This window comes from Rhinoraja longicauda, chromosome 3 (genome assembly GCF_053455715.1).
Source record: "Rhinoraja longicauda isolate Sanriku21f chromosome 3, sRhiLon1.1, whole genome shotgun sequence".
In the NCBI taxonomy this organism is placed as follows: domain Eukaryota; kingdom Metazoa; phylum Chordata; class Chondrichthyes; order Rajiformes; family Arhynchobatidae; genus Rhinoraja; species Rhinoraja longicauda.
The window spans coordinates 13,293,433-13,316,524 of record NC_135955.1 but is presented as its reverse complement, the minus strand read 5'-3'; the positions used below and the strand labels follow the sequence as shown (position 1 = coordinate 13,316,524).

The 23,092-nt window shown below is 43.6% G+C and overlaps 1 protein-coding gene across 4 annotated transcripts in view; it reads right to left on the bottom strand.

Moving 5' to 3' along the window:
- fam193a (family with sequence similarity 193 member A) overlaps positions 1-23,092 on the bottom strand; it is a 154,300-nt gene that overhangs the window by 8,561 nt on the left and 122,647 nt on the right. For all 4 annotated transcript variants that reach the window (XM_078431893.1, XM_078431903.1, XM_078431898.1 and 1 more), the window contains exons 11-19: positions 22,845-23,087; positions 20,520-20,673; positions 17,847-18,023; positions 14,903-15,157; positions 10,980-11,193; positions 7,781-8,044; positions 5,013-5,295; positions 3,601-3,787; positions 1,598-1,828 (exon numbers count right to left, since the gene is read on the bottom strand). In XM_078431893.1, the coding sequence (XP_078288019.1) occupies positions 1,598-1,828; positions 3,601-3,787; positions 5,013-5,295; positions 7,781-8,044; positions 10,980-11,193; positions 14,903-15,157; positions 17,847-18,023; positions 20,520-20,673; positions 22,845-23,087 (2,008 nt within the window). The remainder of the gene's footprint in view (positions 1-1,597; positions 1,829-3,600; positions 3,788-5,012; positions 5,296-7,780; positions 8,045-10,979; positions 11,194-14,902; positions 15,158-17,846; positions 18,024-20,519; positions 20,674-22,844; positions 23,088-23,092) is intronic.

Here is a 23,092-nt window from a genome sequence, read left to right as displayed (position 1 = left end):
CACCCTGTGTGATTGAAGACAAAGCTCCTGGTTTCTCCATTTTATTTGCTCAACCTAGTTTCAAAACACATAACAGTGACACATGAAAATAATACAAAAGTATAGTGACGACACCTTAAGTTTGGTCCTTAAACATGAGATCATGATTAATCTGTTATTTTTCTCTTCCCCTTTAAATACTGGTTTCTGCCACTTTAACTCCCCAATCCTGCCTATCTCTAACCTGAGTATCATGCCAAGCCACTTTCAAGAGCAACTAAAAGTTTAACCCAATAGCTGTGGGCCACCTCCAGGCCCGGTAGACAGAAGCTTGAGCCAAAAGGCCATGGACCTGAAACATCACTCTGGAACAAATGCCGCTGACTTTTTTCTGTCTTTTCTGCTTTTGTGGTGAAATTTTCCCGAGATGTCAAATGGGTTGTTCAAGTAAATTGCAGCCTCATGGACACCTTTGCTGATACTAAGTGTTTATTTAGTTAGTTGAATTCAAGTTAGTTGAATAAACAAATTCCCCATCTGTTGCAGTGGGTTGGAGATTATACCTCCAGATATATTGTCCCTGCCTCTGGATATTAATTTTATAAAATTTACACAGCAACCATAAATTTTACAAATCTCCATGAGTATCGTTGATTCATAAACAATCAGTCAACCTCAGTTGTAAAATTAATCGAACTTGCATCAACTGCCAATTTTGGAAGGAACTTCCACATTTTAAAGATCTGGTTCTAATACCACGGCCTCTAATACTTGGGTTCCAATTTATTTTCAGCACTTCCCAATAGCTGGAAACTTTTTAACAATTCACCCTCAACTTTGCATCTCCAGTGAATATAACTTTGTTCTGTGTCATCTTTCCTTGCAGATCTTGGCCAGATTTCATTAGAGACGCATATTTTCCCAGAGGGAGGTAATGAGATTAATGCATCAGCACCATCAGTTTTAGGTCTGAATACAAAGAAAATAAGTTACTCAATACAGTTAAACAGACATAAACAGTGTTCACTGCCATTAAAAGAAGGATATTCGTAAATCAAAAATAATGCCTTTGATCAAGTGGGAGTTCGTTAGAGATACAATGCGGAAGCAGGCTCTTCGGCCCAACGAGTCCGTGCCAACCAGCAATCACCCCGTACACTAACACTATTCTACACAATAGGGACAATTTACACTTTTACTAAAGTCAATTAACCTACAAACCTGAACGTCTTTGGAGAGTGGAAGGAAACCCACGCTGTCACAGGGAGAACGTACAAACTCCCTGCAGACAGCACCCGCAGTCAGGATCAAACCCGGGTGTCTGCCACTGTAATTCAGCAGCTCTACCACTGAGCTACTGAGTCACCCCCCCCCCCTCCCCCCCCAGCCACAACACAGAGAAACTCAAAGTGCTGAAGTAATTCAGTGGGCTAGGCAGCATGTCTGGGGAACATGGGGAGACAATATTTTGCATTCAAAGAAGGGTCCCGAACTGAAATGTTACCCATCCATGTTCTCCAGGGCTGTTACCTGACCGCAGAGTTGCTCCAGCATTTTGTGTCTCTATCTGTAAACCAGCACCTGCAGTTCCTTGCGCCTACGCAGAGAAACCTCTTACCTTTCGCTGCTTGTGCCGTGCCCGTTTTGCTGCCCTCGAGCTGCTGACTGGTTTCGATTCTGTGCTGTTTATAAACTGTAATAGGTCTTCCACTTTTCTATGGTCTACTATCTGCTCTTTCTCGAGGATGGGGTCTGCTTTCTTTGGCTGCTCCTCCTTGCGCTTGGTGAGCCGTAAGCGGAGCTTCTCCCGCATCTCTGCATAGTTTCTACTCGTTGGCGCGGCAGGTGGCTGAAATACATGGGCAGCAGAGTTTACTCGCAGGTAGCTACTATTCCTCCTTCACCTTAACATGAATTAGCAAAGCTAGAGTGGAAGCAAGCTTAAACCAACATGAAGTTTCAAATCATATACCATTACATCAAATCTAACAATGATTTAGCATTGGCATGTTCGTTGCGAATAAACAGACCTGAAAAAACTGTATCGACAACCTTAGAACATTTTATGCAAATTGCTTCCAGCCACCTGTTCATTTACATATGCAGAGACCAATTTGAGGAAAAAGTCAAAGTTTAACAGACATTCAAAAGGCAGCTGGAAATTTTGCAGTTGGATGTGGGGGTTATTTCTCCTGTATATCAGAAGATTTTGCTCTCGGGTCTCTGATGAGTTAGTTAGTTGAAGTCAGACAGGGTGATGTCAGTGCACTTTATCTGGCCCTGGTGCTGCCCCCATCTCACCAAGTTTGGAGTTCCTGCTCACAACAGCACTTCATGATGGATGACTACACAAACGTACTGACTTGACAATGCTCAGAATGTGTAGCATTGTAGTGGGCAACACTATGAATGTAAAGGAGTGCACTGTTTTGTGTATATTTTCATAAATAGCTTTTTTTTTAATGCTATAAGCGTATATGTACACACACACATATATATATATATTCACACATATCTATATATCTATCTATATACACATAAATCTATATCTATATAAATCTATATCTATAACACTTCATTGATGTATTGTTTAAAGATGAAACATGGAGTAGGATTGATGCATTGTGAAGAGAACGAGTTAATTTGACAGCACAATTATTGTAAAGAAAGACATACTGATTGTATTGTATTTCCTGTTTATATTTTTTTAATGCATATTTGAACTTTGCTCAGTGCAGGCATGCATGCTTTGGCACAAGTTCAAAGGTTCAGACTTGTTTAGTTGTCGGAACATACTGTACAATTTTCAGGATCTTTTATAGTAAAACTGCAAATCCATAATATCTGACACTCAATCTGTTTAAGTGATTTTCCTTACTGGCAGTGGAATAGTCAGCCTGTGTTGTGCACTGAATCATTGACAACAATCCATATCAAATGAAATGCTCCCTTTCAACTTTTCCCAAGGCCTCCAATGGAAGTCAAAATTCTCAAAGAATCCACAAAAACATAAATATCAAAGAACTGTTGAATATTTCAGCCATGCAGAGGATTGTGACCATCGTATTCCTCAAGACCTCACATTTCCTTCATGTAGGTTCTGTGCAAAATGTCTCCTCAATTGCTACTTTGCAGTTGGCTCATTCGAGATAATTAATGATCCAAGCCACCTGCTTCAAAAAATGGATCAAAAAATTAACAATGAATATTCCTTTTTGATTTGCAAAATCACACGTGAATCAATGAATATGCTGTAGCATCTTTGCAGCACATGGACAGGACTTAGATTCAACTTGATCCAAGGACAACACTTTGATGTTGAACAATTTTGTCAGTGCTGCACTATCAAAGTCCTGTGCTTGGACAATAGATAAATGAAATAAGCTGCCAGAGGAGATAGTTGAAACAGGTACTATAATAGCATTTAAAAGAGACTTGGACAGGTACATGGATAGGAAAAGTTGAGGGGGATATGGGCCATCCGTGGACATATGGTACTGGCTTATTAGATGGTGCATTTTGCACGGCAAGGACATATTGGGCTGAAGGATCCAGGCTGTATAACTTGATGGATGTGACTCCGGTTGAAGAGCTAACCCAGACTGAGCAAGGATCACTCACCCCGCCGTGACCAAAGAATTCACAGTAGCAGCAGTCACAGTATTTTCCTTCCTTCTGGTTGGTTGAGGTTGAGGTACTAGAGCTATGTTCCGAGCAGCTATCTTCGTCCTGACTTTCTTCGCCATCAAACTGCTGATGATCGTACACATTGCCACTTGCACATGGGTGTCCTTCGCAGTCAGGGTCACTGCAGAAGCACCAGAACACCAGTTAAATGGACTTGTCAACACACTATGATAGGAAATAAAAGCCTCGTATTATTAGTTCTAGCTCAACCAGTTCTCAGTCACTTAACAAGAGGCACTATGTTTCGAAGCAGGAAACTTCCAAGTTGCAATCAATAAGTATAATAACTTGTGATTTGTCTTTAACCCTTTCTCTCTGAATCGTTTCCAATTGTTGATTTAATCCTTTCCACTGCTGTTACTCAGGAATGACTTCTCTACCTGCCCTGCAAAGCAGTTGCGAGATCTGTCTGTGAATATTCTTGCTGTAGTTAATTCCCATTAGCTTGCATTTGCACAGCAACCTATGACTTCTTCATTGGCTTTTCCACAAAGGATTATGCAGGCGAATTAGATGACCTATTATTGCACAACACAATCGAACCTAGTGGATGAGAATTGGGTAAATGAGGAAGAACATCCTCTAAAATGAGTAAGGGGACAGTTTAACATCCACCTTAATCAATGCAAAGACCAGCAGTGACCTCAAATTAACATCCCATACCAATTAACATTGCATCCACCTTAATGTGCACCCATACTCCCACCACCCCGTCGTCCCTTTCCCCCTCCTCCCATCCCTTCACCGACATCCCTTCCTCAGGCTTCACATTTCATGCCTCTTCTCTCCTCATCTTTTCACCTCTAGCCTTTGTTACTGACTCCCCATCTGCCAATCAAAATCACCCTCGCCTGTATCCACCTATTGCTTGCCCAACTTTGTCCCGCCCTCACCGCTCTTCCAGCTTCCTCCCCCCCCCCCCCCCCACTACAATTAGTCTGAAAAAGGGGCCCAAGCCAAAACATCATCTTTCCAAGATTTTCAGAGATGCTGCCTGAGTTACTCCAGCACTGTCTTTTTTGTACCCCATACATAGGAAAGGAGTACCACCAATGCAGCGCTCCCTCAGTACTGCAAGGCGGCAGCAACTGATGTCATCACTTGGTTGATGCATCATGTTTTTAGCAATGCAGGGGCAGAGATTGCCCATCCTTTTGTATGATCAAGAACGGACTTAGAACAAAATGGAGTCAGTCTGACAATGTTGTATCACTGTGATTGAGTTGCAGACATTATTGAATTCACACCTCAAAACTGAATATGGGGTTCAGTTTGTTCCGGACTTACTTTATATGTCACACTCATGAAACATTTGACTTAAACTCAGATACACTTCACATACTAACCTGCATACGCTGGCTGATGCACTCACTGAACTTTCTGCAGTAATTGCAGGGGGTGCAGTGGAGGTTGGACAGAGCCCAGAATGGGGATCGATAAAACCTGGGGCAGTTGAAGCTGTCTTTGGAAAAGGTGAAGTCACAAAGTTAGGCATGTGAGGTGCAGAGGCAGGGGACAGCGGCGTGGGCGTGAGAGATGGAAGAGATGTTAAACCTGTGGGGCTGTTCCTAGGTGCGACTGGTGTGGGATGTCTGTGATCTTCTTTACCTAAATTGTGGAACACCTCACCTGCACCAAAAGCAAAGGACAAAAGCAAATTCAACAATGGCATCTCGAAATACAGAACAACATTTTACAGCTTTGCATCAAGTGCAGAAACTTATAAGACACAATAAAATGACAGAACTAATCTGGAGAAACAAAATTCAGTGATTTAATTTTGCAAGTGACACTTCCTCTGTCTTGCAACTTTCAATGATTATTTTTCATAGGCTGAGTTACTGTGTTTAAAACATTGAAAGTAATTATTATTGTAAAAATCAAGAAATTCTATGCTCTGATAGGAATTGCCTACATCAAGGTAGTATATCCTCAGAATGAATGTAGGGCCATTAAAGAATGGAGTCTATGAATATTTATTCTACATATGGGTTGATGGAAATCTAGAATCCTTCCCTATTTACTAATCATTTCAAACCCATTGCCCAGTAATCAACACTGCAATCCTTGATTGTGTTCATGCCATCAACCAGCTACACTCAATCTTTAGGTCCCAAGAATAATAAAATTCAATGAAATGACTGCAATAGTGTAGGCAACCCAATGGATAGTGACGTCAACTTCTATAGTTTAGTTTAGAGATAGTGCTGAAACATGCCCCCTCGACCCACCTATAATCACCCGTACACGAGTTCAATCCTACACACGAGAGACACTTTACAGAAGCCAATTAACCTACACACCTGCATGTCTTTGGAATGTGGCAGGAAACCGGAGCACCCCGAGGGAAAACATGCGGTCACAGGGAGAACGTACAAACCCTGTACGGACAGCACCCGTAGTCAGATGCAGTATAATAATGTAGATAAATGTGAGGTTATCCGCTTTGGTGGCAAGAACAAGGCGGCAGATTATTATCTGAATGGTGTCAGATTAGGAAAAGGGGAGGTGCAACCAGACCTGGGTGGCCTTGTACATCAGTCGCTGAAAGTAAGCTTGCAGGTACAGCAGACAGTGAAGAAAGCAAATGGCATGTTGGCCTTCATAGCGAGAGGATTTGAGTATAGGAACAAGGAGGTCCTACTGCAGTTGTCCAAGGCCCTGGTGAGACCACACCTAGAGCAGTGTGTGCAGTTTTGGTCTCCTAATTTGAGGAAGGACATTCTTGCTATTGAGGGAATGCAGCGACGGTTTACCAGGTTAATTCTCGGGATGACGGGACTGACATATGATGAAAGAATGGATCGATTGGGCTTCAGTGGAATTTAGAAGGATGAGAGGGGATCTTATAGAAACATATAAAATTATGAAGGGATTGAACAGGTTAGATGCAGGAAAAATGTTTCCCATATTGGGGGAGTCCAGAACCAGGGGTCACAGTTTAAGAATAAGAGGCAGGCCATTTAGGACTGAGATGAAGAAAAACTTTTTCACCCAGAGTTGTGAATCTGTGGAATTCTCTGCCACAGAAAATTAAATGTGCATAACTAATATTTTAGTGCCACAGGAGGCAGTGGAGGCCAATTCACTGGATGTCTTCAAGAGAGTTGAATTCAGCTCTTAGGGCTAAAGGAATCAAGGGATATGGGGAAAAAGCAGGAACAGGGCACTGATTCTGGATGATAAGCCATGAATGGCAGTGCTGGCTCGAAGGGCCGAATGGCCTACACCTGCTCCTATTTTCTATGTTTCTACGTTCTATGTTTTTTTTTCTGTTTTATAATTGAGCTGATTAGATTAGCATTTACTGTCTTTCCCAAACTGGCCCTGAATTGATGGTTTCCCAGGCATTTCAGTGGGTATTAAGAGTCTGCAGGTTGCCGTAGGATAACAACCTTTATCAATGTTACTTGATTTATGGAGTTACCCAGCTTTCAAACAGGGCATTCGGCCCAACTTGTCCATGCCGACCAATGTACCCTTTAAGTCTTTCCCTGCTCACCGTAAACCCACATTCTCTAGTTTTAGATTACCTTACTTTGGAGAGAAAAAAGGCATGAGGGTTATCTGCCGTATCTTTGCCTCTCAACTTTACACATTTCTATAAATTCACCCCCTTGTTTCGAAAAACGGACCCCCTTAGCCTTCGTCACTCCAGGGAAAATAGTCCTAGCCTCTCCAATCTCTCCTTATAACTGGAGCCCTTAGTCCACATTCAGGATTTACATTATTAATTGAATTTAGATGCACCTTTTTTATATCTTCATATCAAGAATCTGGGGTTCTGCATCAATAATTTAACTACTCTGTAATTGTATGCAAGTTGTCATCAGGTTATGACTGTCAGGCTACATTTTTGTGCCAATCTGGTACGAAGGGTTTTGATAAGACGTCTGGAAACAAATCCAAGCAAGCGATGCAGCTCTCGGGAATGGAGAAGAATGAGTAACAAAATAAGGGGGAAAAATTATTTACAAAATACTCATCCTAAAAAATTAAGCCCTTTGATTGTCTGATGTGAACATGTATAAAAAAAGCACTCAAATTAAATGTGCATAACTGATATTTTAGGATTGACATGAGGTAAACTCTGGAGAAAGTGGGTTGCTTTTACCTAGTGATGTCGGTCTTTTTGATGAAACCTTAAACTGATTGGAACTAGATTGCACAGTAGTGGCTGTAGATGAGACAGAAGATGTGGCTGAGGAGGTTGCCATGATGACTTTGTTGGTTTCCATGGCGGTGGGGGGATTGTAGAGACATTTTTTCCTTGCTGCAGGTTTTTTCTCCTTGGTGTCCATGACCACGGTGTCTGTACTGGTTGTAGGGGGAAGTGCTTCTGGCCTAATCTCTGGGAGTGGTGACCGCAACATGTCACCTGTGGAGCAAAGGCAAAATGGGAGATGGTAAACATCGCAAACTCTTCCCGCACGTTGACTACATTAAAGCTGGACATATTGATGTACCTGAAACGCTAAAACTACTTTCTAGTTGGTACCAAATCGTTCAGGAAAAAAAACAAAGTGCTGGGTAATTTGTGTGGAAAGTGTTTCCGTACTTGCAAGACATTTGCAAGATGAAGAGGGCTGTTCATTTCATTAGGTCTTCTTAATGAAGGGTCAGGCTGCAACATTTTAGACCAGTACCCTTCTTCAGACTCCAATTTTAGGTAACATCTAACAAACCCTCTTGAAACGTCACCTATCTATGTTCTTTCGAGATGCTGCGTGACCCGCCGAGTTATTCCAGCAGTTTGCAGTTTTTGCTCAAGATTCCAGCATCAGCTGTCCTTTGTGTCCAAGTCATTTTGGAAGCTGGAAATGGATGCAAGAAGCTACATGGGAATGGTATTAGTTCATTACGTGTCAACTAAATCAACACAATGTAAAGTAACTTGTGTACGCGGTGAGCATACAGATACACTCATAGTTTCATGCTGATTCCATTCACACTTGTGCGGCAGCGCAAAATGCCAGGCCATCTGCTCCTTTAATTTGCCCCTTTATAATACATCCTTTTTTGTTTCCTGGGGGATGCAGAAATGGACCAGTCTCTGTATCGAGGTAAAAACATCAAATACAATCACAGGTTTGGAGAGGAGGGTGATATTGTGCTGATTTTAGTGTCAGAGTCATAGCATGGAAACAGGCCCTGCAGCCCAATTTGCCCACGCTGACCAACCTGTCCCATCTACACTAGGCCCACCTGCCTACTTTTGGCTCATTTCACAGGTCTACTCCGCCATTCAATCATGGCTGATCTCTGCCTCCTAATCGCATTTTTCTGCCTTCTCCCCAGAACCCCAGACATCCGTTCTAATCAAGAATTTGTCTATCTCTGCCTTAAAAATATCCACTGGCTTGGCTCCAACCCTCTGTGGCAATGAGTTCCACAGATTAACTACCCTCTGACTAAAGAAGTTCCCCCTCACCTCCTTTCTAAAAGAGCATCCTTTAATTCTGAGGCTATGAACTCTGGTCATAGACTCTCCCACCTGTGGAAACATCCTCTTCACATCCACTCCATCTATGCCTTTCATTATTCTGTAAATTTCAATGAGGTCCCCCCTCAACCTTCTAAATCCCAGCGAGGAGAGGCCCAGTGCTGTCAAATGCTTATCATATGGTATCCCACTCATTCCTGGAATCATTCTTGCAAACCTTCTCTGGACCCTCTCCAGATCCACTTCATCATTCCTCAGATATGGGGCTCACTGTACTCCAAATGCAGCCTGACCAGCACCTTACTGAGCCTCAGCATTGCACCTCTGATTTTGTATTCCAAAAGACTGCGCGTTTACCCAATCTTTTCCTCTCATGATTTTGTACAAACCTCTATAAGATCATCCCTCATCCTCCTGCACTCCAAGGAATAATGGCTTAGCCTGCTCAACCTCTCCTTATAGCTCAGTCCCTCGAGTCCAGGCAACATCCTGGTAAATCTTTCCTGAAATCCCTTCAAGCTTGACATCTTCTTATAACATGGTGACCAAAACTGAACACAATAGTCCAAATGTGACCTCAGCAACATCTTAAATGATTGTAACATGACCTCCCAATTTCTATACTTGCAGATGAAGTGGGTAAGACAACGGATTTAAAAAGGAGTTAAAACATTGAATAGAACAGTACAGCACAGCAACAGGTCCTTCAGCACACAATGTCAGTGCCAAACATGTTGCCAAGTTAAATGAATCTCTTCTGCCTGCACATAATCCATTTCCCCCATTCCCAACATATCTATGAGCCAATCCAAAAGCCTCTCAAATGCCATTCTTGTATTTGCCTCCACCACCATCGCCAGCAGCGTGTTTCAGGAACTCACCATTACGTTAAAAAAACTTGCCCCTCAAAGTTGGATGCTGATATGGGAGAAAACTTAGCCGACTATCCTGAAAGAAGACTTGGTGAAATGAACAGCCCTCTTCACCTTGCAGATTTTATGACTGCATACGGAACACTTTCAACTTGTCACAGTCACACAATACCAAGCCCAATGCAGGTCTACAAAACCAATGCTAAATGTTGTGCATATCTCCTGATCTACCAAACATCAGATCCAGCACAAAGAGACATAAAATCCTGGTGACGTCCTCAATTCTCTGCTTCCTCTTTCAACAAGGTTGTGACTTCAATCCTGTTATAGACAGGTTTGATCTTTGAGCATGGATGGAGCCATACAACTGAGAGTGGGGAGAAATAGCAAGAGAAAGAGTGAGAGATATGGGCCAAATGGAACTAATCAGGAAGGCACTTCCATCAATATGGACAAATAGGGGCTGAAGGATTAGTTTCCATTCTGCATAACTCTTGAGAGAAAGAGGGCTGGAAGAAAGGGGGCGGGAAGAAAGGGGGGGAGGGAAGAAAGAGGGGAGGGAAGAAAGAGGGGAGGGAAGAAAGAGGGGAGGGAAGAAAGAGGGGAGGGAAGAAAGAGGGGAGGGAAGAAAGAGGGGAGGGAAGAGGGGAGGGAAGCAAGAGGGAGGGAAGCAAGAGGGAGGGAAGCAAGAGGGAGGGAAGCAAGAGGGAGGGAAGCAAGAGGGAGGGAAGCAAGAGGGAGGGAAGCAAGAGAGAGAGAGAGAGAGAGAGAGTAGGAGATTTCAAACTATCAGCCCAAAAGCTTGACCCACGGTCTCTCAGAATCTTGTACTTATTATATTTTTACAATAAAGTTTTCTTCAAAATGAATATCTACGTCAAGAATAGCAGAAATTGTCCAAAAAACTGTTTCATACAATTACACTAAAAGGCAACATTTAGTCATAATGCAGGTTTGTGTTGAATCGTCTTTATTAAATGAAAAGAACAGCTTCTTACCAGATAGCGTTTCTGGAAGGAAAGCAGCAGGATTCCATGGTTTATCGCCATTTATTAGTTCCGATCCCCAGAGACTTGCCAATTTGTGGGACGTGAGGAGTGGGTTGTTCCAGTCTGTGCTGCCGAAACAGCTCTGGTAGATGTGGTCCTGGAGAGATGCGCTGAAAACCTGATTTTTGCCTGTGTGACTGGGAGGTGGTGCCGACTGAAGAGTCTGCAAGGCAAAGTTATGCGGTTCGAATTACTAAAGCTTATGACAGTGCTGAGACATATTCTTAATTTGCACATTTAAGCTGCTGACAGACCAGGTGTGTCTTTCCATTTACTTACATGAGGTGACCAGTTGATGAAGGTCACTTGTCTCTGTCTCAGAATTCCTCCAGTTTATTCTTGGCTTCATAGCTTATAAAGCCATAGAGTTGTACTTCATGGAAGCAAGCTCTTCAGTCCACATTGTCAGTGCTGACCAAGTTGACACATTTGCCTGCATTTGGCCCATATCCCACTAAACAATTTCCATCCATTTATTTAGTTTAGTTTAGAGATACAGCGCGGAAGCAGGCCCTTTGGCCCACCAAGTCCGCGCCGACCAACGATCCCATACGCCAGCACTATCCGACACACCAGGGTCATTTTACAATTTTTACCGAGGCCAATTAACCTACAAACCTGTACATCTTTGGAAAGAAACCGAAGCTCCCAGAGAAAAACCCATGCAGTCACAAAGAGAATGTACAAACTCCACACAGACAGCACCCAGCTGTCAGGATCAAACCCGGGACTCTGGTGCTGCAAGGCAGAAATTCTACCGCAGTGCCCCTCTACCGCCCCGGTCTTTTAAAAGTCTTAATTATATGCGCTGCCACAGCCTTTTCTGGCAGTTCGTTACTTGTACGGGTAACACGTCAGAAAGTTACCACGGAGGACCCTCCCCATATAGTTTTACAATACTCTATCCTGGGAAATAGACTGAGCATTCACTTTATCCATGGCCCCTACGATCTAGTACACTTCAATGTCACTCCTCAGCCTCCTACGATCCAAAGGAAAATATGCCAGCCTATCCAACCTCTCCCTATAACTGAAGCGCACAAGCCCATGTGACATTCTGGTGAATCTCTTCTGCACCCTTTGCAACTTAATAACATAATTCCGATAGGTAGGTGACCAGAATTGCACATAGCCCTCCAACTTTTCTAGTGCATTTTATGTGGAAAAGGTACTTTCTCACCCTTTCCCCGACAGTTTGCTCTGATACAAGTCTATTCTCTCTTGTTCTAAAATTCTGCATTACCAATCATTTTGAAAAGCACCAACTTTAACCTTTTAAATTCAAAGAAATGCAAGGCCAGTTTATGTCTTTTTTCTTCAGAATCTAATCCCGAGGAATTTAAATTCATGTAATAAGATAAAATTCTGATATTTAAAAAAAAGTTATTTCTCTAAAAGTAACCCGATTGCCAGATAAAACATCTGGCTCATTAATATCCTTCAGGGAAGGAAATTGTCCTTCTATCAAGAGTCTGGCATTTGCTTTTCAAGACCAACCAGTTTAGAGGAAATTATAGATGGACAATACATGCCCTGAGCAGTGGCATTCAACATTCCATGAACAAATAAATTAAAAATGATTCTTCCTGCAATCTAATAAACCAATGGAAGGCAAATGGAAACTTTCTCTTTGAAAAGAAAACAAGAACCAAGAACAGTTGTAAAAACATATGCAGAGATCAAGTTAAGAAATAAGCAGATCAGTGGAGCTAATATTTAGTATTCATATGTACAGTGAATTTCAGCTTCCAGGTCAAAGACGCGAGGGCAAAGCTTTAAGGTAAGAAGGACAAAGTATAAATGAAGATAGACACAAAAAGTTGAAGTAATTCAGCGGGACAGGCAGCATCTCTGGAGAGAAGGATTGGGTGACGTTTTGGGTCGAGATCCTTCTTCCGACTCAATGGGACTTCAGTATAAATGAGATGCGCAGGGCAAGTTCTCTTTTTTTTTTACACAGTGGTGGGTGTCTGGAACACGCTGCCTGGATAGTTTGAAACTATGGTGGGATTTAAGAGGCTTTTGGATAGGCACATGGATACACAGGGAAGGGAAGTATATGGATCAGGCACAGGAGATTAGTTTAATTTGGCATCATGTTCGGCACAGACATTGTGGACCAAACCAGGCAGGCTGTTTGCGTGTAGTACCGTTTCCAAGTACTTGCTAAATCATCATTACGAATGGCGAAATGCTTGCTGGGTAGCAAGTTGAAAACATGTCAACAAACCGACAGAAACCCGCCTGTGACCACGTGGGTTTCCTCTGTTTAGTTTAGTTTAAAGAGATGCAGCATAGCAACAGGCCCTTCGACCCACCGAGTCCCCATCGTTTGCAGTTGTTCTGTGTTGTCCCTCCCTCACATCCACTCCCTACACGCCAGCGGCAATTTTTAGAGGCAATTAACCTCCAAACTCGCACTTCTCTGGGTGCTCCAGTTTCCTCCCACATCCCAAAGACATGTGGGTTGGTAGATCAATTGGCCTCTGTAAACTGCCCCTAGTGTGCAGGGAGTGGATGCAAAAGTGGAATAACATAGCACTAATGTGTCGGAAAGAATGGCAGATGTTGGTTTAAATTGAAGATAGACACGAAATGCTGGACTAACTCAGCGGGACAGAAGGAATGGGTGACATTTCAGGTCGAGACCCTTCTAATAGACTGAAGGGTCATGACCCGAAACGTCACCCATTCCTTCTCTTCAGAGATGCTGTCTGTCCCGCTGAGTTACTCCAGCATTTTGTGTCTATCTTCGATAACATGGAACTAGTTTGTTTGGGTGATCGATGGTTGGCATGGACTCGGTGGGCCAAAGGGTCTGCTTCCATGCTGTATTTCTAAACTAAACCCAAACATGACACAGATATCACAAAATGCTGGAGTAACTCAGCAGGTCAGGCAGCATCTAGGAGAGAGGGAATGGGTGACGTTTCGGGTCGAGATCCTTCTTCAGACTGATGTCAGGGGGGTGGGACAAAGAAAGGATATAGGTGGAGACAGGAAGACAGTGGGAGAACTGGGAAGGGGGAGGGGAAGAGAAGGACAGAGGAACTATCTAAAGTTAAAGTCAATGTTCATACCGCTGGGCTCTAAGCTACCCAATATGAGGTGGTGTTCCTCCAATTTCCAGTGGGCCTCACTATGGAACTGGAGGAGGCCCATGACAGAAAGGTCAGACTGGGAGTGGGAGTTGAAGTGCTCAGCCACCGGGAGATCAGGTTGGTTAAGGCACCTCCTCCAACCTCATCTATTGTATCCGCTGTTCCAGATGTCAACTTCTCTACATCGGCGAGACCAAACACAGGTTCGGCGATCGTTTCGCTCAACACCTCCGCTCAGTCCACCTTAACCAACCTGATCTCCCGGTGGCTCACTTCAACTCCCCCTCCCACTCCCAGTCTGACCTTTCTGTCATGGGCCTCCTCCAGTGCCATAGTGAGGCCCACAGGAAATTGGAGGAACAGCACCTCATATTTCGCTTGGGCAGCTTACAGCCCAGCGGGTATGAACATTGACTTCTCTAACTTTAGATAGTTCCCCTGCCCCTCTCTTCCCCTCCCCCTTCCCAGTTCTCCCACTGTCTTCCTGTCTCCACCTATATCCTTTCTTTGTCCAGCCCCCCTGACATCAGTCTGAAGAAGGGTCTCGACCCGAAACGTCACCCATTCCCTCTCCTAGATGCTGCCTGACCTGCTGAGTTACTCCAGCATTTTGTGATACCTTCAATTTGTACCAGCATCTGCAGTTAATTTCCTACCAAACATGACACACATTATTCTGTGCAGCAAGACTAAATACGTTTTTTTTTAAAATCACGCCCGAGAGCCACTTGCTTACAGGCGAAAGGGTGAGCAAGCAACCTGCTGCCTTACCTTGTTGTGCGTGAATGGTGGAGTTGTGGCGTACAGGGTAGGATGGAGAAGAGGTCGAGGCAGGTGAGGGATGGTGTGCAGTGGTAAATGCCCATGGATATGCGGGTAGAGGTGAAGAGCAGGATGCGAAGGCTTCTCAGTGGGTAAAAACTGATGGCCGCTGGGAAGGCGCCCGGATGCAAGAGCAGATGTATTCAGGCCAGAGGCTTCTTGCTTGCAGACGTGGCATTCGCAAACGTTCTGGACCTGGTCAGCCTGGGGAATGGTTTAAATATCGTTAGTGGCTTCATCCGACAATAAAAACATTTTAAAGTCATACCCGCCCATCCATTGTTTTGGTACAACTTTAAATGGACAAGGAAATGTCAGCAAACATTTTTAAATTAATCAACCTTTTCCCAAGGAAGGAAAAATCAAATACTAGAGGGAAGAGCTTCAAGGTAAGTGGGGCAAATTTTAAAGGAATACTAGCACAAGTGTGCCCGTTCAAAGCGGGCCCGTTGGGCCCGTCCCCACACCCCCCATTTTCTCCTCCCCCAGCCCCACTCTTACTCTCCCCACACCCTCCCCTTGGACGGAGTCCCACTCCCCAGTCCCCATTCTCAGTCCCCCCCCATTTTCTCTCCTCCAGACACACTCTTAGCATCATTTTGGGAGAGAGGAGAGAAGCAAGGGGAGAGAGGAGAGGTGCCACGCTGAAAGCCTTCAATAAATCAGTAGGAGGGGGTTGGGCGCGTTTTGGAATATATACAGGGCAATATTCTTTTTCTCTGCAGATGGTGGTGAGTGCCTAGAAAGCGATGCCAAGGATGGTGGTGGAGGCAGATGCAATAGTGGCATTTAAGAGACCTTTGGATAGGCACATGGATATTCAGGAAATGAAGGGATATGGATTACAGTGCCCTCCATAATGTTTGGGACAAAGACGCATCATTTATTTATTTGCCTCTATACTCCACAATTTGAGATTTGTAATAGAAAAAAAATCACATGTGGTTAAAGTGCACATTGTCAGATTTTAATAAAGGGCATTTTTATACATTTTGGTTTCACCATGTAGAAATTACAGCAGTGTCTATACATAGTCCCCCCCATTTCAGGGCACCATAATGTTTGGGACACAGCAATGTCATGTAAATGAAAGTAGTCATGTTTAGTATTTTGTTGCATATCTTTTGCATCCAATGACTGCTTTAAGTCTGCGATTCATGGACATCACCAGTTACTGGGTGTCTTCTCTGGTGATGCTCTGCCACGCCATCTTTAGCTTATGCTTGTTTTGGGGGCAAGTCCCCTTCAGTTTTCTCTTCATCATATAAAAGGCATGCTCAATTGGGTTCAGATTGGGTGATTGACTTGGCCACTCAAGAATTGACCATTTTTTAGCTTTGAAAAAATCCTTTGTTGTTTTTGCAGTATGTTTGGGATCATTGTCTTGCTGTAGAATGAACCGCCAGCCAATGAGTTTTGAGGCATTTGCTTGAACGAGCAGATAGGATGTGTCTATACACTTCAGAATTCATTATGCTACTACCATCAGCAGTTGTATCATCAATGAAGATAAGTGAGCCAGTACCTTCAGCAGCCAACATGCCCAGGCCATAACACCCCCACCACCGTGTTTCACAGATGAGGTGGTATGCTTTGGATCTTGGGCAGTTCCTTCTCTCCTCCATACTTTGCTCTTGCCATCACTCTGATATGTTAATCTTCGTCTCATCTGTCCACAAGACCTTTTTCCAGAACTGTGGTTGCTCTTCCAAGTACTTCTTGGCAAACTGTAACCCGGCCATCCTATTTTTGCGGCTAACCAGTGGTTTGCATCTTTCAGTGTAGCCTCTGTATTTCTGTTCATGAAGTCTTCTGCGGATAGTGGTCATTGACAAATCCACATCTGACGCCTAAAGAGTGTTTCTGATCTGTCGGACAGGTATTTCGGGTCTTTTCTTTATTATAGAGTGAATTCTTCTGTCATCAGCTGTGGAGGTCTTCCTTGGTCTGCCAGTCCCTTTGTGATTAGTAAGCTCACTAGTGCTCTCTTTCTTCTTAATGATGTTCCAAACAGTTGATTTTGGTAAGCCTAAGGTTTGGCTGATGTCTCTAACAGTTTTATTCTTGTTTCTCAGTCTCATAATGACTTATTTTACTTTCATTGGCACAACTTTGGTCCTCATGTTGATAAACAGCAATATAAGTTTCCAAAGGTGATGGATGACTGGAGGAAAGACTAGGTGCTGAGAGCTCTCTTATACCTGTATTAAGGAGGCAATTAAACACACCTGAGGAATTACAAACGCCTGTGAAGCCATGTGTCCCAAACATTATGGTGCCCTGAAATGGGGGGACTATGTATAAACACAGCTGTAATTTCAGCATGGTGAAACCAAAATGTATAAAAATGGCCTTCATTAAAATCTGACAAAACAATACAATACAATATATCTTTATTGTCATTGTACAGAGGTACAACGAGATTGGGAATGCGCCTCCCATACGATGCAATAATTGAATTAATTTAAACAACCCAACGAAACAAATTGTAACAGTTTTAAGACAGAAGATGTGCACTTTAACCATATGTGATTTTTTATATTATAAATCTCAAATTGTGGAGTACAGAGGCAAATAAATAAATGGGTCTTTGTCCCAAACATTATGGAGGGCACTGTATGTGCAGATAGGTAATGGTCTTGGCATCATGTTCAGCACAGACATTGTGGCCGAAGGGCCTGTTCTTGTGCTACACTGTTCTTCCGCGATTCTTCCGTGGGTTATTCCTTCAGAATCTTTCACAATTACGTAAACCTCTTCTGCACAAATAACCAGCTTCTCATCCCTTGAAACAATCAGATGACAGGATACATCTCTAACTTTAGCAGAGGCCAAATGATTTCTGTTTTACTTCTTGCGTATCACAGAGCTGCGAGTGTTACTTGTCAAGCACCTGCTGACTGGGATAGGACGGTGGTGGACTGTCCCTCACTTCTTCCTTTCGAGCCGCTCTCTTTCCAGGCATTTCCTCCGTGTGCGACACAGGGGGTTCACTGCTGCTCCCTCCATCATCCCCATCTTCATCATCAACCTCTGAAGAGCTGCTGCTGGTGCTGCTTACCTGGGGAGACTAGTAGGTAAAACAGGAAAGATGAGAAGGCCGGCCAGAACAAATTAACTTGCATTTACACAGCACCCGACATTCCTCAGGGTATTTCAAAGTACCGCACGTTAATTAAATACTTTTGAAGAGTGTTTTGGGGCAGTACAGTGGCGCAATGGTTGCTGCTTTTCAGCACCAGAGACCCGGGTTCGATCCGGACTACAGGTGCTGTCTACATGTTTATACATTCTCCCTGTTACTGAGTGGGTTTCTCTGGGGCCTCCGGGGTGCTCCAGTTTCTTCCCACACTACAAAGATACACAGGTTTCCAGGTTAATTGACTTCTGTTAATTGTAATTTGTGTGTAGTATAGTGCTAATGCATGGGGTGGTCCTTGGTCAGCGTGGACTCGGGGGGCTGAAGGGCCTGTTTTCACACTGTGTCTCCAAAAGTCTAAAGGTGTTCACTGTTCTAATGAAGGAAATGCAGCCAACAATTGTTCAGCAGCAAACTTCCACAAACTGCAATGAGATAAATGAACTTGCTGGCACATTCTTGACTCTGGGGACATAAAACAAGAACTTCAGATTTTGCCAGCACCCAGATATGCCAGTGTCTAATCCCAATAATCTCTGCAGGGGCTGGGAGAGAATAGCACGCCGGCATTAAGTAAGAAAATAAATCTCAAGTCCGCTAAACCTTTTGGATGCAGACTCCACTAGAATGGTATCACAACAAGCTTTTTCAACGATTAGCATGGGGATGTAAGCCGAGGCATTGTTCTGGCCTACCCAGAGAAAATACTGGTATTGTAAGAAAATTGAAGCTTAGGGTAATGGTCCACTGCACTGTTCTGAAGAAGCTATCCTGTGAAATTGGTATTTAAGATTGCGATCACATTCAGCCACTGAGCATAGAGCAATCTTCTGCCATTCTTAGCATTGTCCACTGAGCTACCACATTGGAGTGTATCCTATACAACAGCTTTTTCATCTCTTCATTTATCCTCTGTGCTGAACGTGGACCAACAGTAGCCATTCTTTGGCTCTACAATAAGGCCACAAGTTGCTTTACAGTATGCACTCATTTGTGGGTTAAGAGTAGTGTTCAATGTGAAGCACTTGTATTAACAAAAGGATAACATGTTGAGTACCACTCTTAGCTAGTACATGAGGTGACAAAGACAACGTTAAGGGAGGAAATTACTGAGAATCATTCACTGGCATTTAAGCTGGTGAAGAACTTGTAGAAACAAAGAACTGCAGATGCTGGTTTATACCAAAGGAAGACACAAAGTTCTGAAGTAACTCAGCAGGTCAGGCAGCATCTCGGGAGGATGGGTGACAGTTTCGGGTCGGGACCTTTCTTCAGACTACAAAGTAGGATCAGATGAGGCCATGCGGCCCATTGAGTCTACTCTGTCATTCAACGATGGCTGATCTATTTTTACCTCAAACCCCATTCTCCTGCCTTCATCCCATAACCTTTCACACCCGTACTTATCAAAAACTTGTTAACCTCCACTTTAAAAATAGCCTATGACTGGGCTAAATAGACTGGGCCTCCACTGCCATCTGTGGCAAGTAATTCCACAGATTTGGCAGAGATTCTTTGAGAAATTCCTCCTCATCTCCATTCTAAAACTATAGCCTTTATTCTGAGGCTGTGCCCTCTGGTCCTAGACTTTCCCACTATAGGAAACGTCCTTTCTGCATTCACTCTATTTAGGCCTTTCATTATTCAGTTGGTTTCAATGAGATCTCCCCCATCCTCCAGCAAGTACAGGCCCAACAGCAAACGCTCAATTATTAATCCAATCAGCCCCAGAATTATTCTTGTAAACCTCCTTTGGACCCTCTCCAACACCAAAACATACTTCCTCAGATGTGGAGGCCAATTGTTGATGTTTCACATCATAACCCTGCATCAAGACTGAAAATGGAAAGGGCAGATAACCAGTATCAGGAGGAGAGGGGAAGTGGTGAGAGGGGCCAGAGATGATAGGTGGAGTGAGGGGGCATGAAGGATGACAGGCACTGTGCAAAGGAGGTACAAACACTCAGATAATACAGTGGGGCAGTTCAAACAGCAGAGAGATAGACCTTTCCTCAAACTCTCAACAGTCTGAAGTGGCGCGGCAGTCGAGTTGCTGTCTTGCAGTGCCAGGGACCCAGCTGCTGGTGCTGTCTGTGTGGAGGTTGTACGTTCTCCCTGTGACCGCATGGGTTTTCTCCGGCTGCTCCGGTTTCCTCCCACGTTCCAAAAACATGCAGGTTTGTCGGTTAATTGGCTTCCGTAAATTGCCGAGTGTGTAGAATATAATTAGTGCGAATGGGTGATCGCTGGTTGCGTGGACAGTGGGCCGAAGGGGCTGTTTCCATGCTGTATCTCTCAACTAAAGGGTCCAACCCAAATCCAGAAACGCTACCCGACCCGCTGAGTTACGCCAGCACTTTGGTCTTTTTTGTTGTTGTTGTAAATCAGCATCTGCAGTTCCTTACTTCTATGTTTACATTCACGTACCTCATCCTTTAATGCCATGTTTTCACCCCCACCATTGAGCTCTCCGTGGATGCCATTCATGTTGGCGACAACTTCTGCATCATCGTAGCTGTTAAGTGGGTATATGTCAGCAAATTTCGCTGATAAAGGAGTCACGTCTTCATCATCACTGCCACTGAGAAAGAAAACAAAACAGCTATATGAACAGGTCATGAAATAAGGTGCATAGCTTAGTTTAGAAAACATCTGGTATTCTGAAAGAGAAAATGAGATCGCTTCCATGCCCTGTTCAAGATCTAACCATCAACCACCAAGTCATGAAGTTACCTATGAGACATTGCAAACTTGCTGCTGTATTTATTGTTCCAACAGTTGCAGCGGCAACTTTAGTCTTCTCTATAAAGCCCCAAAGCTTACCGTTTGACGAAGGAAAGGAGCGATATATCTTCCACGCAGATAACAACAGAAAGATCTTCATGACGTCTCAGTATCATTAATCGTTTATTGAAGCAATAATACAAAAATTGGCATATCTATTGTCATCAATCTGTTTGTTAATCTGGCAAGATCTTATTATCTTACCCTCTTTCCTTCGCGAACTGTTACTGCTAAGACCTCAGCAGTCTTCATCGTGATTCGTAGGGCCACTAAAATTCTATTATCTTTGCAGGATCCTGTAGTTGCTGTATGACCTGCTAACCCTATGTCACCAGGTTCCTGGTGTGTCACTGAAACATTACGTCAGTGCTGGGTAAATTATACTCATAATCTGACCCCTCCCATGGCCCCTCCCAGTCCATATACATAAGCCAAGTATTAACCTCAAGACAACCCCCTGGTGTCCAAACATAATACAACAGGATACAAAATAATGTAATATGCTAAAATAGCTCATAAACACAAATGGCTCCTACAACAGTGACATCATTTTGAAAAGTTGTTTTCAGCTCTGAAGTGTTTTGTGACATCCCATAGCTATGAAAGGCACTATTCAAATTTGTCTACTCAAAAATAGAAAGAATGGTATCACGTCAGCAGTTCACATTTCCAGTCCCTCCTCTCACTACTTGCATTGCATTTACATAGGTTTAGCTATTATTAACAAGACCTCAGCCCACGCCTGCCTGTCAAACATCTTCTCTTGGCTTCATCCTATTACAGATGTTCCCTTTGGGCCCTCCACTCTTTATTCTCTCCACCCTTCTAACTTCATACCAAGTTCAAACATCTCTTTTCCCAATATTCCATGTTCTCATGAACAAATGTTGACCAGAAACTCTTTCTTCTCCACAGAAGACCTGACCTGACCTGTTGAGTATTTAGACTTTAGAGATATAGCATGGAAACAGACCCTTCGGCCACTGAATTCACATGGACCAGTGGTCAGCCATATACTATCACTACCCGACACACGAAGGACAATTTTTCAACTTACTGAAGCCAATTAACCTACAAGTCTGTACGTCTTTGGAGTGTGGGAGGAAACCAGAGCACCCGGAGAAAATGAATGAAATCCTAGGGAGAACATACAAACTCTATACAGACAGAACCCGTAGTCCGGATCAGACCCGGGTCTCTGGTGCTGTAAGGCAGCAACTCTACTGCTGCACCACTGTGTTGCCCAATTGCAGACTTTGTTTTACTTCAGCTTATATTTAGCATTTAGCTGAGTGAAGGATTAGATTTCTAACCGACATCAAGTTCAGATCCTGTGGCATGCTTCAAATCAACAATCTTCTGACCCAGGGATAAATATTCACTGAACAACTCAGGCTAATTTCAGCAAATATATGGAGTTGCTGATTTGATATTTGATTTAGGCATTTATATCGGGATTGGACCACCTTTACAAGTAAAATTGATTCAGAGAACTGATTAAGAGAGTAACCTTGTGCCTGTAAAGTTGCAGCAAGAAAGAATTCCATTGTTCCAGTTCGAATGCATATGACAATTAAATGGCAGCACAGTGGTGCAGCAGAGTTGCTGCCTTACAGCACCAGAGACCCGGATTCGATCCTGACAATGGGTGCTGTCTGTATGGAGTTTACATGTTTTCCCTGTGACCGCTCCCATTTCCTCCCACATCCCAAAGACGTACAGGTTTATAGGTTAATTGGCTTTGGTAACATTGTAAATTGTCCCTCGTGTGTAGGGAGGTGCTAGTGTACGTGGTGATCGCTGGTCGGCATGGAATCGGTGGGGCGAAGGGCCTGTTTCCGCGCTGTATCTCTAAAGTCTAAATCCCTAACGGCTAAGCAGTCTTGAGTCTTGAACAGAATTGCTGCATTTCTCGCCCTTGATAACACTAAAACCAGCATAAATCATGGCAAACAGATGAGTACTTACAAGGTGGGAACTGCATTGCTATCAGCAAGAATGAGCCGTGGACGTTGCTGAATGGTGATGGGTGAACTCGAACCCGACCCCGAGCTTGCAGATGACATGCTGGGCGGACAGATTTCCGTGAGGTAATCTGGCGCCGCTTCTACTTGCAATGGTAGCGTGTTGATGGAAAGATCGTCAGGAATGGGTGAATCCATGATGCCACATGTGAGTATATGAGAGAGGCTGCAGTCATCACAGGTACACCTACA